This window comes from Pelecanus crispus, chromosome 8 (genome assembly GCF_030463565.1).
Source record: "Pelecanus crispus isolate bPelCri1 chromosome 8, bPelCri1.pri, whole genome shotgun sequence".
Lineage (NCBI taxonomy): Eukaryota > Metazoa > Chordata > Aves > Pelecaniformes > Pelecanidae > Pelecanus > Pelecanus crispus.
The window spans coordinates 36,478,551-36,500,395 of NC_134650.1; the positions used below are offsets into that span (position 1 = coordinate 36,478,551).

Sequence of the window (21,845 nt, forward strand, 5' to 3'; positions counted from 1 at the left end):
AATATACATTAACGTTTTAAAAGATCATAGGCAAAAACCAGCCATTGAGTGAGGCACCAATATAATCTTTTTAAAGCAGTCTGGCTCTGAAATTCCTCATTTATGGTACACCAAGTAGTAGCACAAAACCAATTTTAAACACGTTTGCAAGTACTCCTTCGCCAGCCAGCTTTTCCCTCCTGCTGCACAGCACGTCACTGCTGTTCACCACCAGTGAGTATGTCATGCCTTGAACATCTGTCTGGCGATACGAATGTGCATGCCTTGGAGGATTAACATCCACTGTTGAATTAGTCATATGTGACGTGTAACAATGCTTGACCCACTTCTGGGCTTTATTAACAGTTTTATTTCTTGTTCACTTATGGGAAACAATAAACGTACTTCTGAGGAAGCTTCTGTGCTTACTTGTTAAATCTGTTAATTGATTGGACCAGTTGAAGTTGTCTGCTTATGGGATCATCGGCTTTCTCACATGGCTTAGAATTCACTAGGGGTTTAAAAGAACAGGCAGCTAAAATTACAACCGAGTCACACTGGAGAATTAAAAAACCCACAATTCTGAATGAAAAGTGGTATCTACTGACGTAAGATTTAAAATTTTGCAGTAAAACTGTAATAGTAATAACTTGAATCAGAGTCACAATTTATCTTTGGAAATTTTAAAGCATTTTTAGTCTCAGGAGTAACCATTCTTCATCAGATTAGCATGACTAGCCAAGCTTCTGAAGAGACCATGTAATTGTGGACTTTGAGGCCCTTAATTCCAATTTTTACAAACCTGAATTAATTAACACACAGATGCTATACCACCTCTTCATTGATATTACCTACTCATGTCTTCTGTTGTTCTTTTAGAGCTATTCTCATAATATTTGAAAGGACTGTATCAATCTTTGGCATCAGCATACTGTGATTAATTTTGGTTTTGTATTAACAAAACATTCACCATCTTTCCTAGGGAAGCAGGCAAGAGTTATTTTGAAAAGCCTAACTAAAACTCATGGATGCTGAAATGGGCACTCCTGCTCCTCATCTTCCCTAATTCCTGCTCGTGTAGCCTCGCTGTCTTCTTTCCACAGTTCTGGTGGCAGCGGGTCCTTAACTATGCTGAGTTGTCTAGCTCACCACAAAACCTGTTACACCCCTTGCCCCAGGTTAGTGAACTGTAATCAGCTTGAAAATCAATCTGAGAAACTTCTGAGCCAGCATAAGGAAAGCAGTGGATAAGCAAGACCAGAAGCTGAGGGCGAGAGGGAAGAGGTGAGGATGGTCGGTGAGTAACCTCATCTCTTTTAAGTGGCAATAAGCCATTACATCAGCTCTGCTGTATTGTCAAACTGTACCAAATGTCTCAACATATTTGCTTAGACTGTACTATATGCTGCCATTTACTGAAAGACATTCTTTTGCAAACTGTGCTTAATGGTTTAGACAGTTACCTTTGTAGCTCTTATTTCTGTCCCATAACATGAGACACAGTCACTAATGGAAGGGTCACTCCCTAACCTGTTTTAGGGCAATGTAAATGACAACTGGAGGTGATTTTAATTAATCTGGTTTACTTTGCACTGAAATGGACAGTTGTTACATGGTTAATTATATAATCTCAAGCGTGGCATGTTTTTAAACTTTAAATGGGTTTGTACGTAGAATTCCCACACACCCCAAAAAAATGAAAACTGAGTTTGCAGCGGTCATGAGTATAATACAAAGTCTGCTGCATTTAGTGGTAGTATTTTAGGTGTTACCTGTAATAAATATGCAAAATAGTTGTCTGCTCTTTAATTATATGTAAATCAATTATATAAAATATTGGATGTAGTTGCACATGAATTCCTAAATCCCTTTTTATTCATACCAGTGGAAATATGACATGTACCTTTTTTCCTTATCTTGATAGTAGCATGCTGCTCACACTCCTTTTCTCTCTCTGCTGATGTAGGTACATAGCTTGGTGCTGTTTCCAGCAACTTAATGATATTTGAATTCTTAATTTTAAAAGTTTCCATTTCCACCATTATTAAAGAAAAAGAGAAACATCAGTACAATTTAGGATTCTAGTCTATGCAGAGTGTGTTAATTAATTGCTGCCAAAATGAATGTAATACACACAAAAATACCTCATTATAAATACAAATTTTAAATTGTATCATTTTGAGTAGGGACAAAATCAGTGTTCCACAAGTTGCACTGTACCAGAGGGATGATTTTGTGGTCTTGACCTATGTATTAAACTGTATTATTTATGGTTAAGCTAATTTCAGTTTAAATGGTAATACACATACTAAAATTGATTCAGTACAGAATTTTGTGGTCATTATGCTACATCTCAGAGGCTATTTAAGCACATAAAGATAGGGACGACGCATCAAATCATTTAAAGAGTGAAATAATTCTTTATAATATTATATATTATGTTATTGCTATTAATAAAGGGGAAGGTCAGAGTTATCGATGACAAGATAAAAGGTATCATAAGGCATGAAGGGCAAAAGATGCTGTGTGGAAAAAGGAAGATTGCTAGCAGTGTAACTGATTAGTGAAAGTTGTTCATTTTCCTACATTCAGCATTTCTTGGGGGCTCTCTTGTCATTACCAGCATAGATGTTAATGTCATTTTCATTCACATATGTGTTTTTGCTCTTTCTAGACTCATCCTTTTTGTCTAGGAAAACTTATTTTAGAAACACAACAGGTTTCACGTAACACAGGTATCATATTGTACATTGTACAATAAACAGGCATCTTAGTCTTTATATCACACATAATTGTTAAATACAGAAGTCTTGGCAAATATCGTTGTGACAAGTAGTTATATTTGTTTTCTTTCCTACATCATGCACATGGAACTTCAGGAAAATCTAACTTTAGAAATGAGCTTTCTGCACTCACCGGCTCAGCATAGTCTGCAGGGGTGCAGTTCCTTTCGTTCCTTATGTGCGTCATTGCACCGTTCTGAAGTAGCAAGTCTACCAGGGCTTCATTCTTCCCTATCACGGCCTCGTGCAGTGCTGTATTTCCTTTGGCATTAGAAAGGTTAACAGAAGCTCCATGCTGGACAGCAAGATAAAATTGAAGTTATAAAGACAGAGTAGTATGAAATGGAGATAGCACATTACTATTCTGTTTTTCTCTCCTTTTATTTTCAAAGTATGAATGAGAACAGTGCAACAGAAGCCTTGCAGCTGTATATGAACACAGAAAGTATATGCTAGCAATCACCAGTTCAACAATAAGCCACCTGATCTTATTATTTCCTCCTCTCTCATAGCCACAATATCAGGGACCAGCTCATTTCATTTTTGCATGTATCTACTACATATTCCAAATTTAAGAGATATTTAAAAAAAGAAAAAAAAAATCAAAAAAAACCCCCAAAAAACCTATGCAATAGAATCATAAGCAAGAAAACCTAACATCCACCACAAAGACGTTCCATAAAAACAGCCAGCTGTACAACACTAAAGTAGTATTTATCTAACAAAAAACATGAAGGGAAGGGATCGAAAGGAGTGACATAACAAATACTCTTATTTTTTCCCTGACTAGTTGTGACAGAGAAATGTATAACTAAAAATACTGATCCCGAGTACTGGAAAAGCACAGATATCACATTAAGAAATACTATTCTGAACATTCTGTTTTCAGTGTTCTCACCTGTAACAACAACGCAGTAGTCTCATACTGACCATTCACGCATGCATAAATTAAAGGAGTATTTCCGTAGATATCCTTTTTATTTTGTTTAGCATTGTAACCAATCAGACACTTTACCACCTATTGAAGGAAGGAACAACTCTTTAATTTAAGATACCAGCTAATGATAATCATGCAGTGAAAGCCCCCTGCTCCTTTTTTTAAACGTTTTTTTGAAATCTAGAATGAAAAAGAGATGGATTAAAAAAGAATGGAGGAAACAAGTCTCATCTTTGCCAAACAGATGATAACCACAAGCACCTCCTCCTATCATACTAATTTTCATATTTTATCACAGACTTTTAAAAAAAAACCCCAAACTTAAGCAACTGAAAGAAAGGCCAGAAAATAAAACTCAAGGTATGTGAAAAACATACACGATCAGTAACTTAACAAAACGTCAAAACCAAACCACCACAGCAACAGTACACTTTCCCCCTTTCTGAACTCATCTGAACCCTTGGAAGGAGTTCCTTATGTTGTAAATACCCCATGAGCTAACCTTCATTAACCTACAAGTTTGAGTTGCATTCTTATTTTCTTGCTTCCCTAGTGCTTTGCCTCCCCATCATCTTCACAATTCTCTCAATTTTTTTTCCTCTTGCAGTCCTCAGCTCCTTATTCTTAAAACCCTAGTTTTTCACTTTTCTGCATATTCCCATTGCCTGTCTGCACCTGCTTTTTCATTATCAGTATTTTTCCCCTCTCATTTACTCTCCGTCCTGTTTTAATATCCTCCCCTCACTAGCTCATGCTTCTCTTTCACTGCTTATGCTTCCCTGACTTGAAGTCAGGGATGAGGTTTTTTGCTACCCTCAGAGCTCCACTTGGCTCATAATCTACTTAAATGAGTAAAGATACAGTAAATATTTAATACTGTGACTATTGAAGATACCAAGTCCACTACATCAACAGATGTACATATAACCTCCTTGAACAGAAGGGACACAGAGAAAATACGTAGGAAGATTCAGCCACACAAGGTATTTTTAAAGTATTTGATGTATGACAGTAGCCATTTGCAGCACTTTCATTAAACCATTATTTTAGGTCATTTAGAAAGAAAGGGTGCCTACTGAAACTGTTTCAGTTGAAAGATCCCCTTTCCATCTGGAGATTTTAGACATCGAAAGACAAAACAGAATCACCAAACTAATTTTCACTGTTACTGGTTTAGTCTTGTTGACAATTTCACAAAACAGCTTTCTAAATGTTAAATAGCTTGCATTTACAAAGAGGCTCAGTTACCTGGAAGTGACCTTTCTGGCAGGCTAGATGAAGAGGAACTGCATGTTTTGCATTCTTGGCACTGATACTGGCTCCATGTTTCAACAAGAGAGAGGCAAGTTCAGAGTGTCCATGCAGTGCAGCCATATGCAATGGTGTGAAACCATCTTGGTTTGAAACATTGACTCCAAGTCCATTAGCAGAGATCCTTGCAAATTTCTGTTGAGGAAAATACACAGCAAAACTATATAACTAATCATGCTACTTTCCGTTGACCAAAAAGCAGCCAAATACCTGCTAAGTATATATAAAATGAGTAGATGGACATTACAAGAACTTCTGCTACAGAGCCTAATTTGAGACCTTCAGGAAAAGAGTTAGTAAACCAGAGCAGCTTGGTAGTATTTTTCAACAGAACAATGAGTTTTATTTTTCTCTCTTTTCTTCCAAAATGATAGCTTCATACAGAGAAATTCGAGGCAAAGTACTCATGATATTAAAAAGAGGCTAAAGCAGCAGTTTGAGGCGGAAATAAAACTTACAGTTTTTATATAGCTGTTAGGATGCTCATACATATGGACAGTAAGTGTTAATATTACAAGTTACTTTCATTTATACAGACATTTATGCTCCTGGAGACAGACACTACACACCTGTTTTACTACTACATGAAGCTCGAGGTAATAAGGATAAAAACTAAAATTAATTTTATTCATGTGGAAGTAACACTGGCCCAGAGAACAGACTCCCATGGGGAGTCAAGATAAGGAAACTACCTGGAAGACAGCTTACACAGCAGTACAGAGCATCCTTTTTTACTCCTCTCGCAAACAGTGTAGGTGCCTAACGTTTACAGTGGTAGACAATCTTTCATTCTGCCTATCCTCAATGTGCTTTTAAATGTGTGCCTACCTAATACGGTGGTTAAGATTAGTTCACAAGGTCCTTCTACTTTTCAGTCAGTAGGCAAGTAAATGCTACAGCAAATGCCATTCCTTCCCCTGTTATCAATAAAATGAACTTTATGGTCTCAGGCTCTGGCATCTTCAGCACATGATCTCTGTACTCAGGGTACACGGACACATGTTACCAGAGAATAAAGCACAGTGTGAATGTGAAGCATTCTAGCATACTCTTAGCCTGCACAAAATAAACATAAGCTATTTAGAAGAAGTTAAGTTAAGCCATCTCACATTTTCTCAGTTAAGTGATAAGGATACTGTTACCTCAAAGTAGCCAATATACTGAAAATTCGTACTTTGGTTTATTTTGCAATGACTTATCCAGTTATGTATACCTTCACACATAGTAATACATTTTCTTCCTGAAAGGCAAGTAATTGGTTTTCTATTTCCAAGAAGCTGGGATCATTCCTTATTTAAATTTAAAAAAAAAAAAAAAAAAAATTAAAGAGTGTGTTGTAAAGCCTGATTCTCCTCCAGTCCATGATAAATAAGGGGAAAGGAAGTCTTTGCAATTGTGAAGGAAGTCTTTGCAATTATATTTAATCTCTGAAGAGGTTTTAGATATAGCTTGTATGAAAGATGTCGTGCAATTAAAAAAAGACTTCATCAGCATTACATTGATTATAGGATTAGCAGGTATTCCTTGCTAAACTAACAGGTAAGTAGATACTCTGTGACAGTTAGCAATGTAAACTACAGAAGAGAACCAGGAGAAACTGAGGCTTAGAAAAAGATTTCTCCCATTTATTCAAAGTTCTCCAAACCTTAATTACAGCAATCCACACATCCTAAAAGCAAACTGCAACGTTTTTTCACTCCATTAGATATTGAGCAAGTCTTTGAACACTGTTACTGTATCCAAAATTTTCTACAGTTCAATTAAAAAGAGAACAATTTCATTACATGAGATGAACTCTCCAAAGATCTGTATATATTTAATTGCTTTTTAGACAGAGATACAGAGGTGCGAGGCAATATGAATGCTTCTTCCCTAGAGCTAAAAGTTACATTACAAGAATATAAATTACTCTTTTTACAGAATGAATATTCCAACCTTTTGTACTGGCCCACATTTGGAGCACTGGCATAACGGATGACAGAATTCTGGTTTTGATGTACTGATGGTGTTGTCCTCATCTTCTAAGTCTTCTTCCATCCATTCCAAGAGATAACGTACCTGGCATAAAAAGCAAGTCCTCCTTTACAGAGTCCAAAGGTTCCATGTCCTAATAAATTTGCAAGTAATTTGTAGACAAGTAAGATTTCACAAACATACACTTCTGAGTATTTCAGGGAGTCTATACAGCTACCTCCTGGCATCAGCTGCCCATAGCCAAATTAAAAAATCAAATGTTATTGTTGACAAAGCAGCTAGAAAGTTCACCAAGTATAGCAGTGAAGTAAATTATAAATTACTTCCTGCTGCCTAATCAAGACTTCATTGTTCACCTATTCTCAAACCTCTAAATCCTTTTAGCTCAGATGATTTGTGCCAACTCATATCAATGCAAATTTTGTTTCACCTTTTGCTTTTACAAATAGAAGAAGTGACAAGGATGATGACATTTAACCGATATCCAAAACTTTGCAGGGGCACTGACCTTTCTTAGGTCTGTCACTTCCCAGGAGCTTGACAGTTTCACTTTTTCCTCAAAGTACAATGCCTCATTTTTGAGGAAGAGAAGTCCTTCAGTGAAGATAGTCTTAGGATGCAGAGCATTCATGTGCAATTTGCAAATAGTGATGCTTACTGCATGTTAATTTCACATTAAATTTTATGCAACAAGAAAAAGATGTTCAAGAAATACATTTTTACCTTGAAATGCATTAATCCACTGTAAACTAAAGACATCTTAGAATTAGTTACTGTATTAAGTCTCCATTATTATACCACCTGGCAACGTTAACTCTGACATCTATCTAGTTTATCATTTTGAGTTTGTATTACGGCCAATGAGACAAGTCTTTCAGAAACTCAAGACAGAAGTGGGAATTAAATTGGTCTCATAATGCAAGGGACAATACATTATCAGTCACCTTTTTCTAGGTGCATGAAAAGGGCTAACATCACAGCAGTCAAAAACCAAGACAGAAGGAAGATCAGGGCACTTGTGTGTGGAGATTAGATCTCTCAGAGCTCCTGCAGATCTTCTGGGACTTCCCAGACACAGCAAGTTACAGGATTACATAGTGGGTGTGAAGCTGTAATACATGTCATCTTGCGAAGGGTTTTCCTTTTACTCTTTTTTTTTCAGCAGCTTTTAAGAGAGCTGTCAAAAGATGTATCATTGTTTTGTTACCATGAAGAAAGATTAGCCCTTCGCCTCCCACTAAACTGGCATGGAGCAAAATTGAGAAACCACTTCCTGCTGAAACTGAGACAGACGCATCTTTGCTGGATTGGTGGGTTGGGTTTGATGCCACAGAACTGGACCAATCGAAGAGCTCTACAGATGCTAGTCAAGAAGAGAATGGGGAGAAAGGAATTTCCTACAGGTTCCTCCCACTTGTCAGTAAGTTCTGCTTCTTACCATTAAGGTAGCTCTGGGAAACCAAACACACATTAATAATCTATCCAATTAAACAGATGCAGCTAGAATAAATCCTAGGGCAACTAGTACGGGCCATATACATGATTCTGAATAATAACATAATTAAGACAGAAAAGGGATGTTTTTCACAGGGAATATTACTTTCCCTGCAAATTCCACATTGTTCTCTGGAGTAAAAATAAATCTTCTCTCAAGCTTGTCTGTTTACAGGAGGCCAGATCAGTGAAGGTTTACTATCTGCTACATTTGTACAAGTCTAAAATAAATATTACTGTCACTTCACTTCCCCCTTTCCCTGCAGACTGACCAAGATTCTCACAACTGACACTTTCTCCTTCTATCATAACTCAATACTGCTGCTCTCATTATCCAAGTACACAGCTCTCAACATACCAACATCAGTGTCTCACCAAAAATCTGAACATGCTACTCCCCTTTATACCTCTATATTACAGTGGAATAGCCTTTTGTTTTGTTTTGTTTACAAGTTTTTTGGTCAAAAGGTTAAATGTACTTTGCAGACACATACTGAAGCATCTCAAGAAATTGTCCATAATCTCCCTTTGCCAGGTAACTTGTTATCTAAAACGGTCTTTACATTGCAGAGTAACACTTCCTGGAATATTCAGCAGAGCACTCCAGGAGCACTGTACCTTGTATGCCAGACTTTTAGCTGCTCCACAAGATTTTATACAAGAGATCTGCTTTTTTTTTGTGGTGGATTTGCACATATCCATTCCACCAGAAGAGTCAAGACTAGCTGGCTGGAAGGAATTTCAGAAGAGTGCCTAATCCAGTATTCTACACTGAGAGAAAGTCAATTCTTCCTTAATACCGCTGACAGAAGTTTGACCAATCTCTTCTCAAATACTTTTAAGAGAACAGGTTCTGTAACCTCCCAGGTCTGTTCTAGTGTTATCCTGCTCTAATAATAAAAGGTTGGGGTTTTTTTTATTTGGTTGTTTTTTAAATCTAAGTATCTTTGTTGAAAGCTGAATGGTTCATCCATCACTAAGGAGCCATGGCGTACACCTGATCACCAAATCCAATCACTAAGAATGAAAGACCAAAAATTGATGTTAAGCAGTATCGACTACTTCTACACCATACTTTACTGACTTAGAGCCACATAGAGGCTTTGTTCAATGCAATATACAGTGGGCTACAACAACTCTTTAACAGTCTCCACTGATAATGGAGCTATAATAATTTTCTACCAATTCAGCAACCACTAAACACATAAAAAGTACATTTTGAGAATCTCCCCCCAAAAAGCTGCTGCATAACTGTGAAACATATTTTGGGAATAAACCTTAATCCTTTCTATACAGCTATTCCCTCCATACTGTCCCAAAAACATCTCTTTCACACTACAGACACGGAAAATTTACCAAAGTGGGCTAAATTTTATTTTCAAAATATAGAGTTAGTTGCCATTGAGTCAGCTGATTAAAATAACCATCATTGATTAACATCATTATCTCTAATCTAAAGCACACCTGCTTTTGAAGTTTGCAGGTGCTACGATGATGACAAAGGTTGTTTTCTGGCTTCCTGAATAATCACAGCATAGTATTTTTTTTTTTAAATCTTCCAGTTTCATAGCACTTTTTTTTAACACCTCCTCTTCCAAAGCTCAATTGGCTGTCACAGCAGAAATCTACAACAGCGCTAATGTCCCTACTGCTTCTTCTGTTCCTATGGAGACAGTCTTCAGGCTGTCAGAACAAGATAAGGGTTTTAAAATAACTGTGGTTTTTAATAGATATGCAAGCTGTAACCTTTGCCATCCAATTGGACAATTCTCTTTATAATGAACAGTTTTACATGAACTTCAGTAATGTGGACAGTAAAGCCACAAAAATAAGGTGATTCTGTCATCTGAATGCATAGATTAGATTTCTGTATGCTTTTCATTGCTGATATCTGTTAAGCAGTGCTAGACAGTAGTTTTCCAGCAAATTATAGGACTATATTTAAATTTCCTTAAATATTTTCATGATGCAGTTTAGATTTTCACGAAGTCTGTGAGAAGTTAATTGTAATACATTCATGTTTACTACTTGCCAGGAATATGGTAAGTATCACCATTGTATGTACTGCTGCTTCTTGAAATTACTTAAGGGCTGACCTGGAAATAATTACTAAGATTAAGTTACATTGTGAACTAGGATAACGAAGTTTACTTAACAACTGAACAGTTCTTTCCTCTATCAGTTGATAAATTAATTTAGTTTTATCATCTAACTGGAATAAAACACGAGAGAATCAAGATCAACATGGTATGTATTTTGTGACGCAGATTATCTATTTTGACTGTGTGATGCTTCATTAGCATCTGTAACTCCTGGTATATATCACCTAAACAAATTTTTCAGAACATGTTTCCAGCAGAGAAACCCTGCATCCTCACATGGGTTCATGATTTTGTTCTGTAAACTACAAAACAATTAAGAAATGTACAGCCTTATACATCTTTCCAAAGACAAAACATCTAAAGATTTCCATGTCATCTTCAGTTTTTCAGTAGAATGACATTGAAAGCATCTTATTGTTCAAATTTTCAATAAAGGGCAACAGTAACGAAAAAATATGTCAAGACACGTAAGTATCACAAATTACAGAACATCAACTCTGAAACTGGTATCATTACAGCCATCAGCTATCTATCTGAAGTGAAATCCAAACTACAGGAAAATTGTATGCCCTTGAGATAACTTCTCTGTACTGACTGGTGCCACCTAAATTTCCTCTCTGTATGAAATATTAATAAAAAGGTATCACAACAAACAAAATAAGAGCCCATTGTTCATTTATAGAACCTATGTACAATTACTACATGCAGTAAACACGCAATAAGGAGTATACAATATTCAAAGCGTTACAGAACCTGGCAATTTAGGAATTTAAAAGCATTTGTGGATTTAAAAACACTGTATTACTGGAACACTTCCTAAGTCAAAAAAACCACAAACTGTAAATCCCACCATTCAATTTCCAGAACTGGTACACAGCACTGCCACTCGAGCATGTACATCAATTCACATATGGGAAAAGACACGATGTACTTCTGTGATTTAGGAACAAGCAACTGGAATAATATCACTTTCTATTGGATTTGCTGTCAAAAAATCAGGTTTACCTGAAAACTCATCCATTTTGCCTTTTTTTTTGTTTTTTTTGTACTGACTGCATATCCAGTCCAGTATTGTGACTTCAGTATACATATCTTTTTACAGTTCTGCAATGCAGCATGTTCCCCATCTAACAACGGCATTTGACAGTGCAGCTTGAGCACCTGCAAGCAAATAAATTGCTCTTTCCCACAATATTTCTTTTCAACATGCCTGCCCTGAATGTTGTTCTTCCCAAGTTCTTCGCATCTCCTAGAGGTGACTATGCATACATTTTTAAATGACAGGCCTTCACAAAGGAATTATTCAATTTAAGGTAATTTCTTTAGTGCAAGAGGCCATGGGAATGCCAAAATAATGGGCCTTAAAGCACTGTAGGTAAAATAATTTGGGGACATGGAGTAAATATTCTTTGTAGAAAATGGGCTGAATTTGCTTAATTGTCGCTGAAGGAAGGTATTACCCAAAGTATTCTTCACTTAGTATTATTTACAAATAACTGCCTCAATTTGAATGAGGTAATTTGGAATTCAGTAATATTCAACAGCCATGCGAAGACTCACCATTTCCAGATCTCCATCAGCAACTGCTCTTAGGAGTTTTTCCACCTATGTATGAAGAAAACAATTTATTTGCTTTGTTAGTACTGTTATTAAGTGGTACACAGAAGATCCTGTGTCCTTTACTAACCTCCTAAGCTCACGTGTTAGGATTACTGCTGGCCCATTTCATATTTGTTGATCAAGTTTTAAAGCAAAAATATTCTTCCTTTATGAAATACAAGAACTGTGCCAGGCCTATGGCCATTTGATGATCTTTGACTTGCTTAGTTAAAGATGAACAGTACCTACCTAAATAGAAGACATGTAGCCCACATATAAACAAAGCCATGTAAGCTGATATACATTACTATGCCACTTCAGCAGCAGCTGACCATGCCTTTCTGTTGTGAACCCTACATTAAAAATCCCTACTCAAGACAAATTTCTACCCTGATAAACACTAGTACTGTTTGGACTCTTGCGAGGCTCCTATATGCTACCAGAGGCACAAAGGATGGCAGGTTTTGCTCTTTGAGAAACAACAGTTTAAGATGAAAAAGATGCTTTCCAATTGTTCACATCTGCAGATTACTGCTTTATTCCTATGTTAAAACACATTTACAAACCTAACTTGAGTGTAAGTATGAAATTTGTTTTCTTACTTAAAATCTGAAGATATAAATATCAAAGGGCATGCATTAGCAAAAGCCAGGTCTCTTCAACTCAAGAGTTATTCCAGGGAAGCAGCATTAGACCAATGTGTGTGCTCAGGCCAACTAATGCCTGAGCACAACTGCTTGGTGGAAGTATTCTTCTGTTTATGAGCTCTGCAGGGGGGAAAGAGGCAACTGGGGTGAAGAAGAGATGGGAGGTGCTCTGCAGTGCACTGCTACCATTCCTCTGATCCCTCCAATTGCTTGTGAAAGCAGGAGAATGAGATGTACTTGTCTCCCCACTTCTCTGATTCTCTACTCTCACATGAAGGAGTTAGATCTAACCTGATAGAAATAGGACAGGTACCAGTAAAAGGGCAGGGAGAGTCCATTAGTACTACCAACAGGCAACTTGTCCGGCCTCTGCAGATTGTTGAAGAATCATTTAATAAGCTTTACGAAAATCTATTTCAGCATTATAGCAAATTATTCTAGCACTGTGCCATCATCACCAAAAATGCTGCTGTGTAGAACAAAGTTGTTTCAATATTAAGAAACATCTTGCAAGTTGAAGATGTCATGGAGTAACAGCTACAGTCACATGTCAATCTTTATCTAGAAATTACTATCTTGCTGACTGTGACAGCAGTGTTTCGTAAAGCAAACAAGGAAGAACGAGACTAAAAGGAAGTTGGGTTTTACTGGTCTGATCCCTTTCTTCAGGGTTTTAGCAGAAGAACAGGACAAATCTACAGGTGAAAGACCAGAAGCTAGATTAAATCTCTCCATCCATTTTTATCTCTTTTTAGGAAAGCTGCTAAGTTGTATTTTATTACTACATTTCTAATACAAGGTAAAGCTCCTTGAAGTCATGCACTAGGCACTCACAGCAAGATTCCTCTTGCCTAACTTTGAATGTCTAAAAGTTAGCTGTCTAAATCTAAGCCAGTCATTTAAACTCCCTCTCTGGTAACTACAGAACAGAATGCAGTCAACATACGACACTTGAGTGCAACTCAGGTCAAACTAAGTATGTCTGAGATTAATTCCTCTCTGGAGGTACCAATTTTTCTCCACTGACTAAGGAGGGAAAACAGATGTCTAAAGTTAAGACAATTGTCTTTCAGACATCTGAAGTTAGGTGAGCCGAATCCCAATCTCTACACATATACATCTAAAACATATCCTATGGAGATCTGTACCTCCCATAAATTTCCCCTAACCATATAGGATAATGTCACTGTAAAATGTAAAAGTCTTGATGATTTTCAGGAGCCAGTCTTATCCCATACAAGATGCCTAACAGTAACAGCAAGTGACCCACAAGCTCTGATAACTTCTTTCCAAAAATAACAACTTCCTTACAGATCTAAAAACTGCCTCAGGCCCTAACAGTGGAGAAGCATACAACATCTGTAATGCAGCTTATAGATAATTTATTAAGAGTACTTAGGACAAAATGTCTACTATATGCACTTCCCCACCTTTCCAGTTTGCTTTCTCACTCCTCCATGGAACACAAGTACCTTCCTTTAAATGTAAAAATAGATGAAACAAATCTACTACAATTCACCTGCATGCTCAGTTTTTCTGTTGCTGAACAGAAATTGTGCAAGGAGTTATTAGCTCCAACAGAGGAAGTTCCAAATTTACATGCCTGACTCTTTTACTCTCTTTTCTAAATTGTAAACGAGCCACATACAAGACATACACCATGACTGGATCATTTAAGTGAAGAGTTTAATTCACCAGCAGTATTGATTAATAAAGATCTAGCTGCATCCCTTTCATCCACGGTCTAAGCCTTGAAGTCTGGAAAACTGACCTTACCAGCTTCCCATTAATTCCAGTGGGCATTCCCTTCATGGAGCTCTCTCAGGATTAGGCCTTTGCCTCTTTGCTTAGTAAGAGTAAGAGCCCATGTGAAACTTGGCAGAGAGAAATGAACTAAAGCTGGATTACAGGAGAAGGTCATTAACCCCAAGAATCTAAGGTGTAAGCTGCTTGTAATCTTTTTCCCTCGTTTGAACTACAGTCTTAGCTCTCAGGTGTGATAAATTTGTTCCTTTAAGGAAAAATAAATCCTAAATCTATGAGGTGAACTTTTACGTACATAAGATCTTAGAGTGCTTGACTCAGTACAGGGAGGTACATTCCTACATTGAGACTCTCATAGAATAACATAATGAAGTGTGAAGCAATATTGTCTAGTCAGACTTTACATCTTTGAGTTTCTTGAACATTTTTAGAAAACAGAAACTTTTGGCAAGTGAAGAACCTTTTAATAGCAGGAAAAGGAAGAATTTGAATGTAGAGGTGATAAGGAGAGAAACAAAAATACTAAAGAGGTCAATTTGGAAAAAAATGGAACAGGAGGACTGGGAAAAAAAGTAGAGAGACAAGCATCAGAAGGAGTGGTGATATGAGAGTCTTAGGAGGGGACAAATGGAAAGTACGGATCTGAGGTCCCACATGAAAAAATTCAGAGGACGGCATCTTGGTTGGTGTGGACAGAGCAAAATCAGCACACACATACGTGCAAGACACAGTATATAGTGTGTACTTCTCCGTATGTTACAAAATTGATTTCCTATGCCTATTTTGGAAAGCGTAACATCCTAGTCTGTTACGTTGTTTGCCAGTATGCCTGTACTAGTCTCTTTTTGCTGACAGATTTTGTAAACTAACAATGGCATTTAATTCCTGGACAGGACAGCAAGGTCCTCAGGGCACTGACTGCCATTACAATTTTGTAAACCTCAACAAATTCTCAAATTATGGAGTTAACTGCAGTAAATCCGAACAACTACTCCAAATCCCTCAGCACAAGAAGGACATGGAACTGCTGCAGTTCCAGAAGAGGGCCAAAAAACGATCCGAGGGCTGGAGCACCTCTCCTACGAGGCCAGGCTGAGAGAGTTGGGGTTGTTCAGCCTGGAGAAGAAAAGGCTGCGGGGAGACCTTAGTGCGGCCTTTCAGTGCTTAAAGGGGGCCTACAGAAAGGATGGGGGCAATCTTTTTAGCAAGGCCTGTTGTGACAGGACAAGGAGTAATGGATTTAAACTAAAGAAGAATAGATTTAGACTGGATATAAGGAAGAGACATTTTTTACAATGAGGGTGGTGATACACTGGCACAGGTTGCCCAGAGAGGTGGTGGAGGCCCCATCCCTGGCAACACTCCAGGTCAGGTTGGATGGGGCTCTGAGCAACCCGATCTGGTTAAAGCTGTCCCTGCTCACTGCAGGGGTCTTGGGCTAGATGACCTCTAAAGGTCCCTTCCAACCCAAAGCATTCTATGATTCTATGAAATATGCTTTCAATTTTTCCCCAGAAACAGCCAGCAGAGCAGTTGATACCATACAAAAATAAGTGTTTAGATACTGAGATGACAAGCACCTGAGGATAGCAGCATATAATTTTCCAAACCAGACAGAAGGCTATTCCTGAAGAAACACTTTAAAACAGCGCTGCAAAATATCACTCTTCTAGCTTCCTTCGCTTTGCTTATTGTCACAACTTACACCTCAGTCTTACCTCTTTATAACTATTTTTTACTTCTTCTTGCCTTATATCAGTTGATGCTGATGACAGGCTTGAGACAGATGATCCTCTGCTGAAAGTTTCTGCTGAGCGCTGAGGAGACCTAAGCGGTGACTTAAAGTTGGCAAAAAAACAAACAAACAAACCCAGAAAAAGTTACGTATCAGATTAAGCAGGTTAAACATAGGCAAAAAAAAGTTTAGCAACTTGCACTGGTTGTTACCTCAGAAGCACTCTGTCCTCTTTCAAACGTTAGATAGTTTAATTCCATCAATGACAAAATCTGCATAAAAATATTAATAAAGAGAACCAATGTAACTCCACTTAAAGAGGAAACCTAATATTAGTAACAGATTATGACTGTGCAGATTAGAAGTACCCATTTACAAGTTTACGTTCTATACCACAGACTGTACTCATGCTATTAGATTTAAAATGTGACCCTTCTTCCTAAAAGACTGTCGTGGTTTAGCCCCAGCCAGCAACTAAGCACCATGCAGCCGCTCGCTCACTCCCCCTGCCCCAATGGGATGGGGGAGAGAACTGGAGGAGTAAGAGTGAGAAAAACTCCTGGGTTGAGATAAGAACAGTTTAATAATTGAAATAAAGTAAAATAGTAATGATAGTAACAACAATACAATAATGATAATAATAATATACAAAGCAAGTGATGCACAATGCAATTGCTCACCACCCGCCGACCGATACCCAGACAGTTCCCGAGCAGTGATTGCTGCTCCCCAGCCAACCCCCCCCAGTTTCTATACTGAACATGACGTCATGTTCTACAGAATACTCCTTTGGCCAGTTTGGGTCAACTGTTCTGACTGTGCCACCTCCCAGTTTCTTGTGTACCTGGCAGAGCAGGGGAAGCTGAAAAGTCCTTGACTAGCATAAGCAGTACTTAGCAACAACTAAACCATCAGCGTGTTATCAACATTCTTCTCCTACTAAATCCAAACCACAGCACTATGCTTGCTACTAGGAAAAAAATTAACTTTATCCCAGCTGAAACCAGGACAAAGACAAACATACATTTTCACTTTAATAGTACCAGACCACAAAATCCTACTAGCAGGTAAGCATATACACCTCCGTGGAATTGCATCAGAAAGAAATCAGGCTAAAAGATAAAGAGGAATACCTTGGAATTTAATGCACACTGTAGGGAAGTCTCTTTCATCCGGTTTTGAATTTCTGGATTTGCCCCATTTTGCAAAAGCACTTCTATGATCCCTTGATAGCCCCAACGAGCAGCTATATGGAGAGGAGTATCTCCCTTTTCATTACCAATATCTAGTCTACAGGAATGCACATCATAGTAGACTAAAGCTTTGACGCACTGGAAAGAAAAGGAAAGCTATCAATGAATTATAGTGTTGTCTCTCAATTCATACAACATGTGCAATCCCAAAAAGGCTTTTTTCATTGCTGCTCATATAATCCACTGCCTAAAGGGCAGGCTTTTACGATTCAGTGTCATTAAACAAAGAGTTAAATAACTCAACTAAATTTGCACAATACAATCTTTAATGTGAATGCATATTAAAAATTGTTATGACTATTGAATAAAGTCCTAATTTACAACATTAAACAGTTACCCTTCAAATCTTTTTTAATTACTTCTTAAAATATGTAAGTTTAGTGCACATTTGCATCACACTTCAATTCCATTCCATTACAATGTCCAGTTAGTTTGTTACAAAACAATTACTTACATCCTCATGACCATAAGCGCAGGCTAAATGAAGTGGAGTATTTCCATTATTGTCCTGAACATCAGTGCTTGCCTTATAGTGCAATAATAGAAGCTTAAAAGAAAAATAGAAATAGACATTTAAGTAACTAAAAAATTAATGGACAAACAACTGTTACTCTGTAGATTCCTTTAGGTTTCTAGCATGATGAAGCAGTTCATGAAAAACTAGCTATGTCTCTCCTGTTTCAGACACTGCCCTCTTGGCATTACAGTACTGGTTTTGCCCTACCCTAAGAACCAAGTAAAAGCTGCTTCTTACATATTCAGAGTTGTCATTGAAAAAACGAATCATCTCCTGCAGCAAACATTTCAATACATATACTACATGATAATTTATCCTGTATTTTAAGAGCCTTTGTAAGTGAAGACACAGCTGAATTTCAACAATGCTAATTGAAGAATCTCACATATATAAAATTCAAGTACCCAATAATTAATATAGTTACACAGTCTATCCTAAACACACTGTGAAGTCATTTAATTCATTCCAAGGACTGCAATGGTTCTTCTGTCTTAAATAAGAGCAGAGATGTTAACAGGCTCTCCAGAGATTTGTATTAATAAAATGGATGAATTATCAGGCATGCATAGCTGTCAATTGCTTGGTTATTACAAATGGCTGAAAACCTTGCAGTATAGGAAAAAATAAAATATCATGCAAACTACAATGATAAAAGATTCTCAGTTCTGCCAGTGTATACACTTCTGGTAAAAGCTTCTCGGAAGACCTAAATGACAGTAGCAGTAGAACAGCTTAGTAAGAGCCATATATTTATTATTTAGGTTAAGTATTTATTTGTATTTCTAATTAAGCCTTTTGGTGCTTACTGTAACATTTTGATATCCCTTCTGACAGGCAAGGTGAAGTGGAGCTGAACCGTGGTGATCTGTAGCATTGACAACGGCTCCTTTGGCTACTAGTAAATCTACCAGTGATGTTTGCCCTTGAAAAATATGCAGACATTAAAAGAAAGAAGCAAACTTTGCACAAGAACATTGCTACTTTTTAAATTCAAACATGAACTACAAACCTAGATAGCCTGCCTTTCTGCATACTATGTTTCTACATGCTGTATATTCACTTCCTTGGTATTTGCTTTTTTTGTTGCAGATTACTCAAGGTCAAAGCTCCATAGAAGAACCTCCAGCTAAAAACAAGCTATGCTTGCATCTTACGAGTAAGAAAACAGAAAATAAAGCCATGTCACACAAAGCACTCTCCTATTGGGATTCAAGATAGGAATAAAAAAGGAAATTATTTATACAAAAAACCTCACTAAGAAAATTAATACATCTTCTAATAAATGTAAGATCAATGGCATAATGGACATTACAAGACAGGAGATGGTACAGATCTACCATGTATAGCCAGCTGCAGGAGAGAGAAAAGATTAATTTCTCAATCTGCCAGTTCTTTAAAACAAGACTGGTTTCTGATGACACATTTTTACTTTTTTCACAGCTGAACAAAGAACTACTGTGCCAACCACTAAGGCAAAAGTAAACAGCCAGCAAACAAACAAACAATAACTTAGCCATAAGAAACTGAGCTTAAAAGAATATATAGTAACTTCAGTCTGTGCCAAGATACCAGTTTCCATGGCAAATAAGCAGAAAACAATTTAACGCAAAATTCACTCTTTAATGCAAAGTTGGAAAACATGCTAACATAAAGATAAGGAACATAAGGAGTAGAAAACACTAGTGAAGAAAACCAACAATACTCACCACAAATAGCAGCTATATGAAGTGGTGTATAACCCCGGTCATCTCGGGAAAATGGAGTGATAATGGAAGGATCATTCAGTTTCCTTTAAAACACAAAGGTTTAAAAGCAGCTCGTTACCTATGCAGCAGTGGTAAGGAGGAGAGAAAGAGGAAACTTGCCAAGGCCAACAAAAAAATTATTTTGGAACTTTTCATCCTTTATCCTCTCACGTCAACAAATTATTCTATACAGAGTTTTACATTTTGTTAAGAGATGTGGTTTTGTCCAAGATGTGTAAGTTAGGTTCAAGAGAAGAAACATTTCACGCCACGTTTACCAAAGCATATACAGTCTCCATCACAAAACTGGCTGGGTCCAAGGCATTCACAGTGTTCTCCTAGTATTTCTTCTGCTTTTTTAAACCACACAAACGTACACTCTCTACTACATCCCAAAGTGCTACCAACTTCCTCTATAACCAAAAGCAGCATGCCTTCTAAAGTAAATCTTCGGTGAAGACTTCTACATAGCTTTTTGTGTATTTGTGGAGATGAAAAGCGCTTACCCAGAAACTAACTTCTCACATTTGTCACAGTAACAGAGCGGATGACACATTTTCTGTACAGTGTCCTTATCACTGTCACCTTGACTTAGTAATCGCTCCACTTCCTCCTGATTACCTGAAGCAATATGCTACAAAAAGCCAAGAGAAGAAAGAGAATGAGGAAACAATATTAAAAAGCCTCCTTTTAAGAAAAAAAAAAAAAAACAACACAAAAAATAGAGTAATTTACTGAAGCACAAAATGAAAGGAACCGATTATAAAAGACATGTATTCAAGCATTAGAAAGCAGAAATGCACAATGTCACAGCACAAAACCCCCTAATGGGCATTCAATATTAAAAAGAATCTGTTCTTGGCTTACTTCATTTTCTATAAAAAATTAAAACAATTCCTATTGTTCTCTTTAGACTCAATCACGAAATTGAGCTCCCTCTGTGCAAAAACATTCCTATAAAATTACTAATCCTCTAGCTATAAGCTCTGAACACCTATAATTAGAAGCTCTGCTTTGTGTCCCTGTATAGGCAAAATTCTTTTAAAATGACAATAGGAGATTAACATATAATAGTAGCTGTCAGGTGACCACATTTAAATTATTTCAGAAAACTTTCAATTTCAAGCACTAAAAGCTGTGAGAGACAACCAGATAGTAATATCGCATCTGTGCATTAAACGGGCCAATCAATAGCAACAGCAGTAGCATTTAATCCTGATTTGCTTCCATATTTCTTTTAACATGTGCTGAAATCCATAAGATTGTATTAACTTGGTAACATTTTGGCACAGAAATGCACTAGATTCAAAACACACTTTTAGCATCTACTAAAACACATTTTGCAGTACTAACGTAATTAACACTACATTACATTTCAGAAAATCACAGAAGATAAACATGCAATACGCAAGTACATATATATTCTGCCGTAAAAGTTATTAACCTTAAATAAGTAGTCTATTGGAGTATCAGACATCTGGGACAACAAGTTCATCGTTTGTCTTAAAAGCAGCTTGTCACACAGTCTCTCAGATTCCTAAAAATAAAATATAGATCAATAGCCTATATACTCATTTACAGGCAAACATAAAGTACCTTAACAGTGGAATTAACTTTTAAAAATATTAAACACTGTATTTACCACTTATGAATTACCAGACATAAAACCTCAATCAGTTTCACATTTAGGATTCTGAGACTTAAAAGACTGCACACCTGCTGTTCAAAGAAATAATAAGTAGATGTTCACCAGAATATTCCTTTACTGTAATTCTCCACAAACTAACTGAGCATTAATGAAATTATGGTTGTACCAGCTAAAAAAGAACACAGCAAAACTAGAAAAGACAACAAGAACTAGAAGAGGTGCAATGCAGCTTTCTTATGAGGAGAAATTAGGATTCTTCACTCTGGAAAATATTTGACTGCACTACAGTGGTCTATAGAAATCATAGCAAGTCCAAAGAAAACATGCAAAGAATGAATATCCGCTATTCCTCAAAAT

General features: G+C 37.1%; 1 protein-coding gene across 4 annotated transcripts in view; it reads right to left on the reverse strand.

Annotated features, from left to right (window-relative positions):
* The window catches only part of ANKRD27 (ankyrin repeat domain 27), a 48,362-nt gene that overhangs the window by 3,765 nt on the left and 22,752 nt on the right, over nt 1–21,845 (reverse strand). For 2 of the 4 annotated variants that reach the window (XM_075715189.1, XM_075715188.1), the window contains 15 exons: nt 21,285–21,377; nt 20,347–20,474; nt 19,802–19,884; nt 18,902–19,017; nt 18,033–18,125; nt 17,459–17,656; nt 16,538–16,597; nt 16,309–16,428; nt 12,141–12,185; nt 6,946–7,068; nt 4,948–5,145; nt 3,661–3,780; nt 2,896–3,057; nt 1,883–1,991; nt 409–490 (listed from right to left, as the gene is read on the reverse strand). In XM_075715189.1, coding sequence (XP_075571304.1) covers nt 409–490; nt 1,883–1,991; nt 2,896–3,057; nt 3,661–3,780; nt 4,948–5,145; nt 6,946–7,068; nt 12,141–12,185; nt 16,309–16,428; nt 16,538–16,597; nt 17,459–17,656; nt 18,033–18,125; nt 18,902–19,017; nt 19,802–19,884; nt 20,347–20,474; nt 21,285–21,377 — 1,730 coding nt within the window. The remainder of the gene's footprint in view (nt 1–408; nt 491–1,882; nt 1,992–2,895; nt 3,058–3,660; nt 3,781–4,947; nt 5,146–6,945; nt 7,069–12,140; nt 12,186–16,308; nt 16,429–16,537; nt 16,598–17,458; nt 17,657–18,032; nt 18,126–18,901; nt 19,018–19,801; nt 19,885–20,346; nt 20,475–21,284; nt 21,378–21,845) is intronic. The other 2 variants (XM_075715190.1, XM_075715192.1) reach the window with 2 other exon arrangements.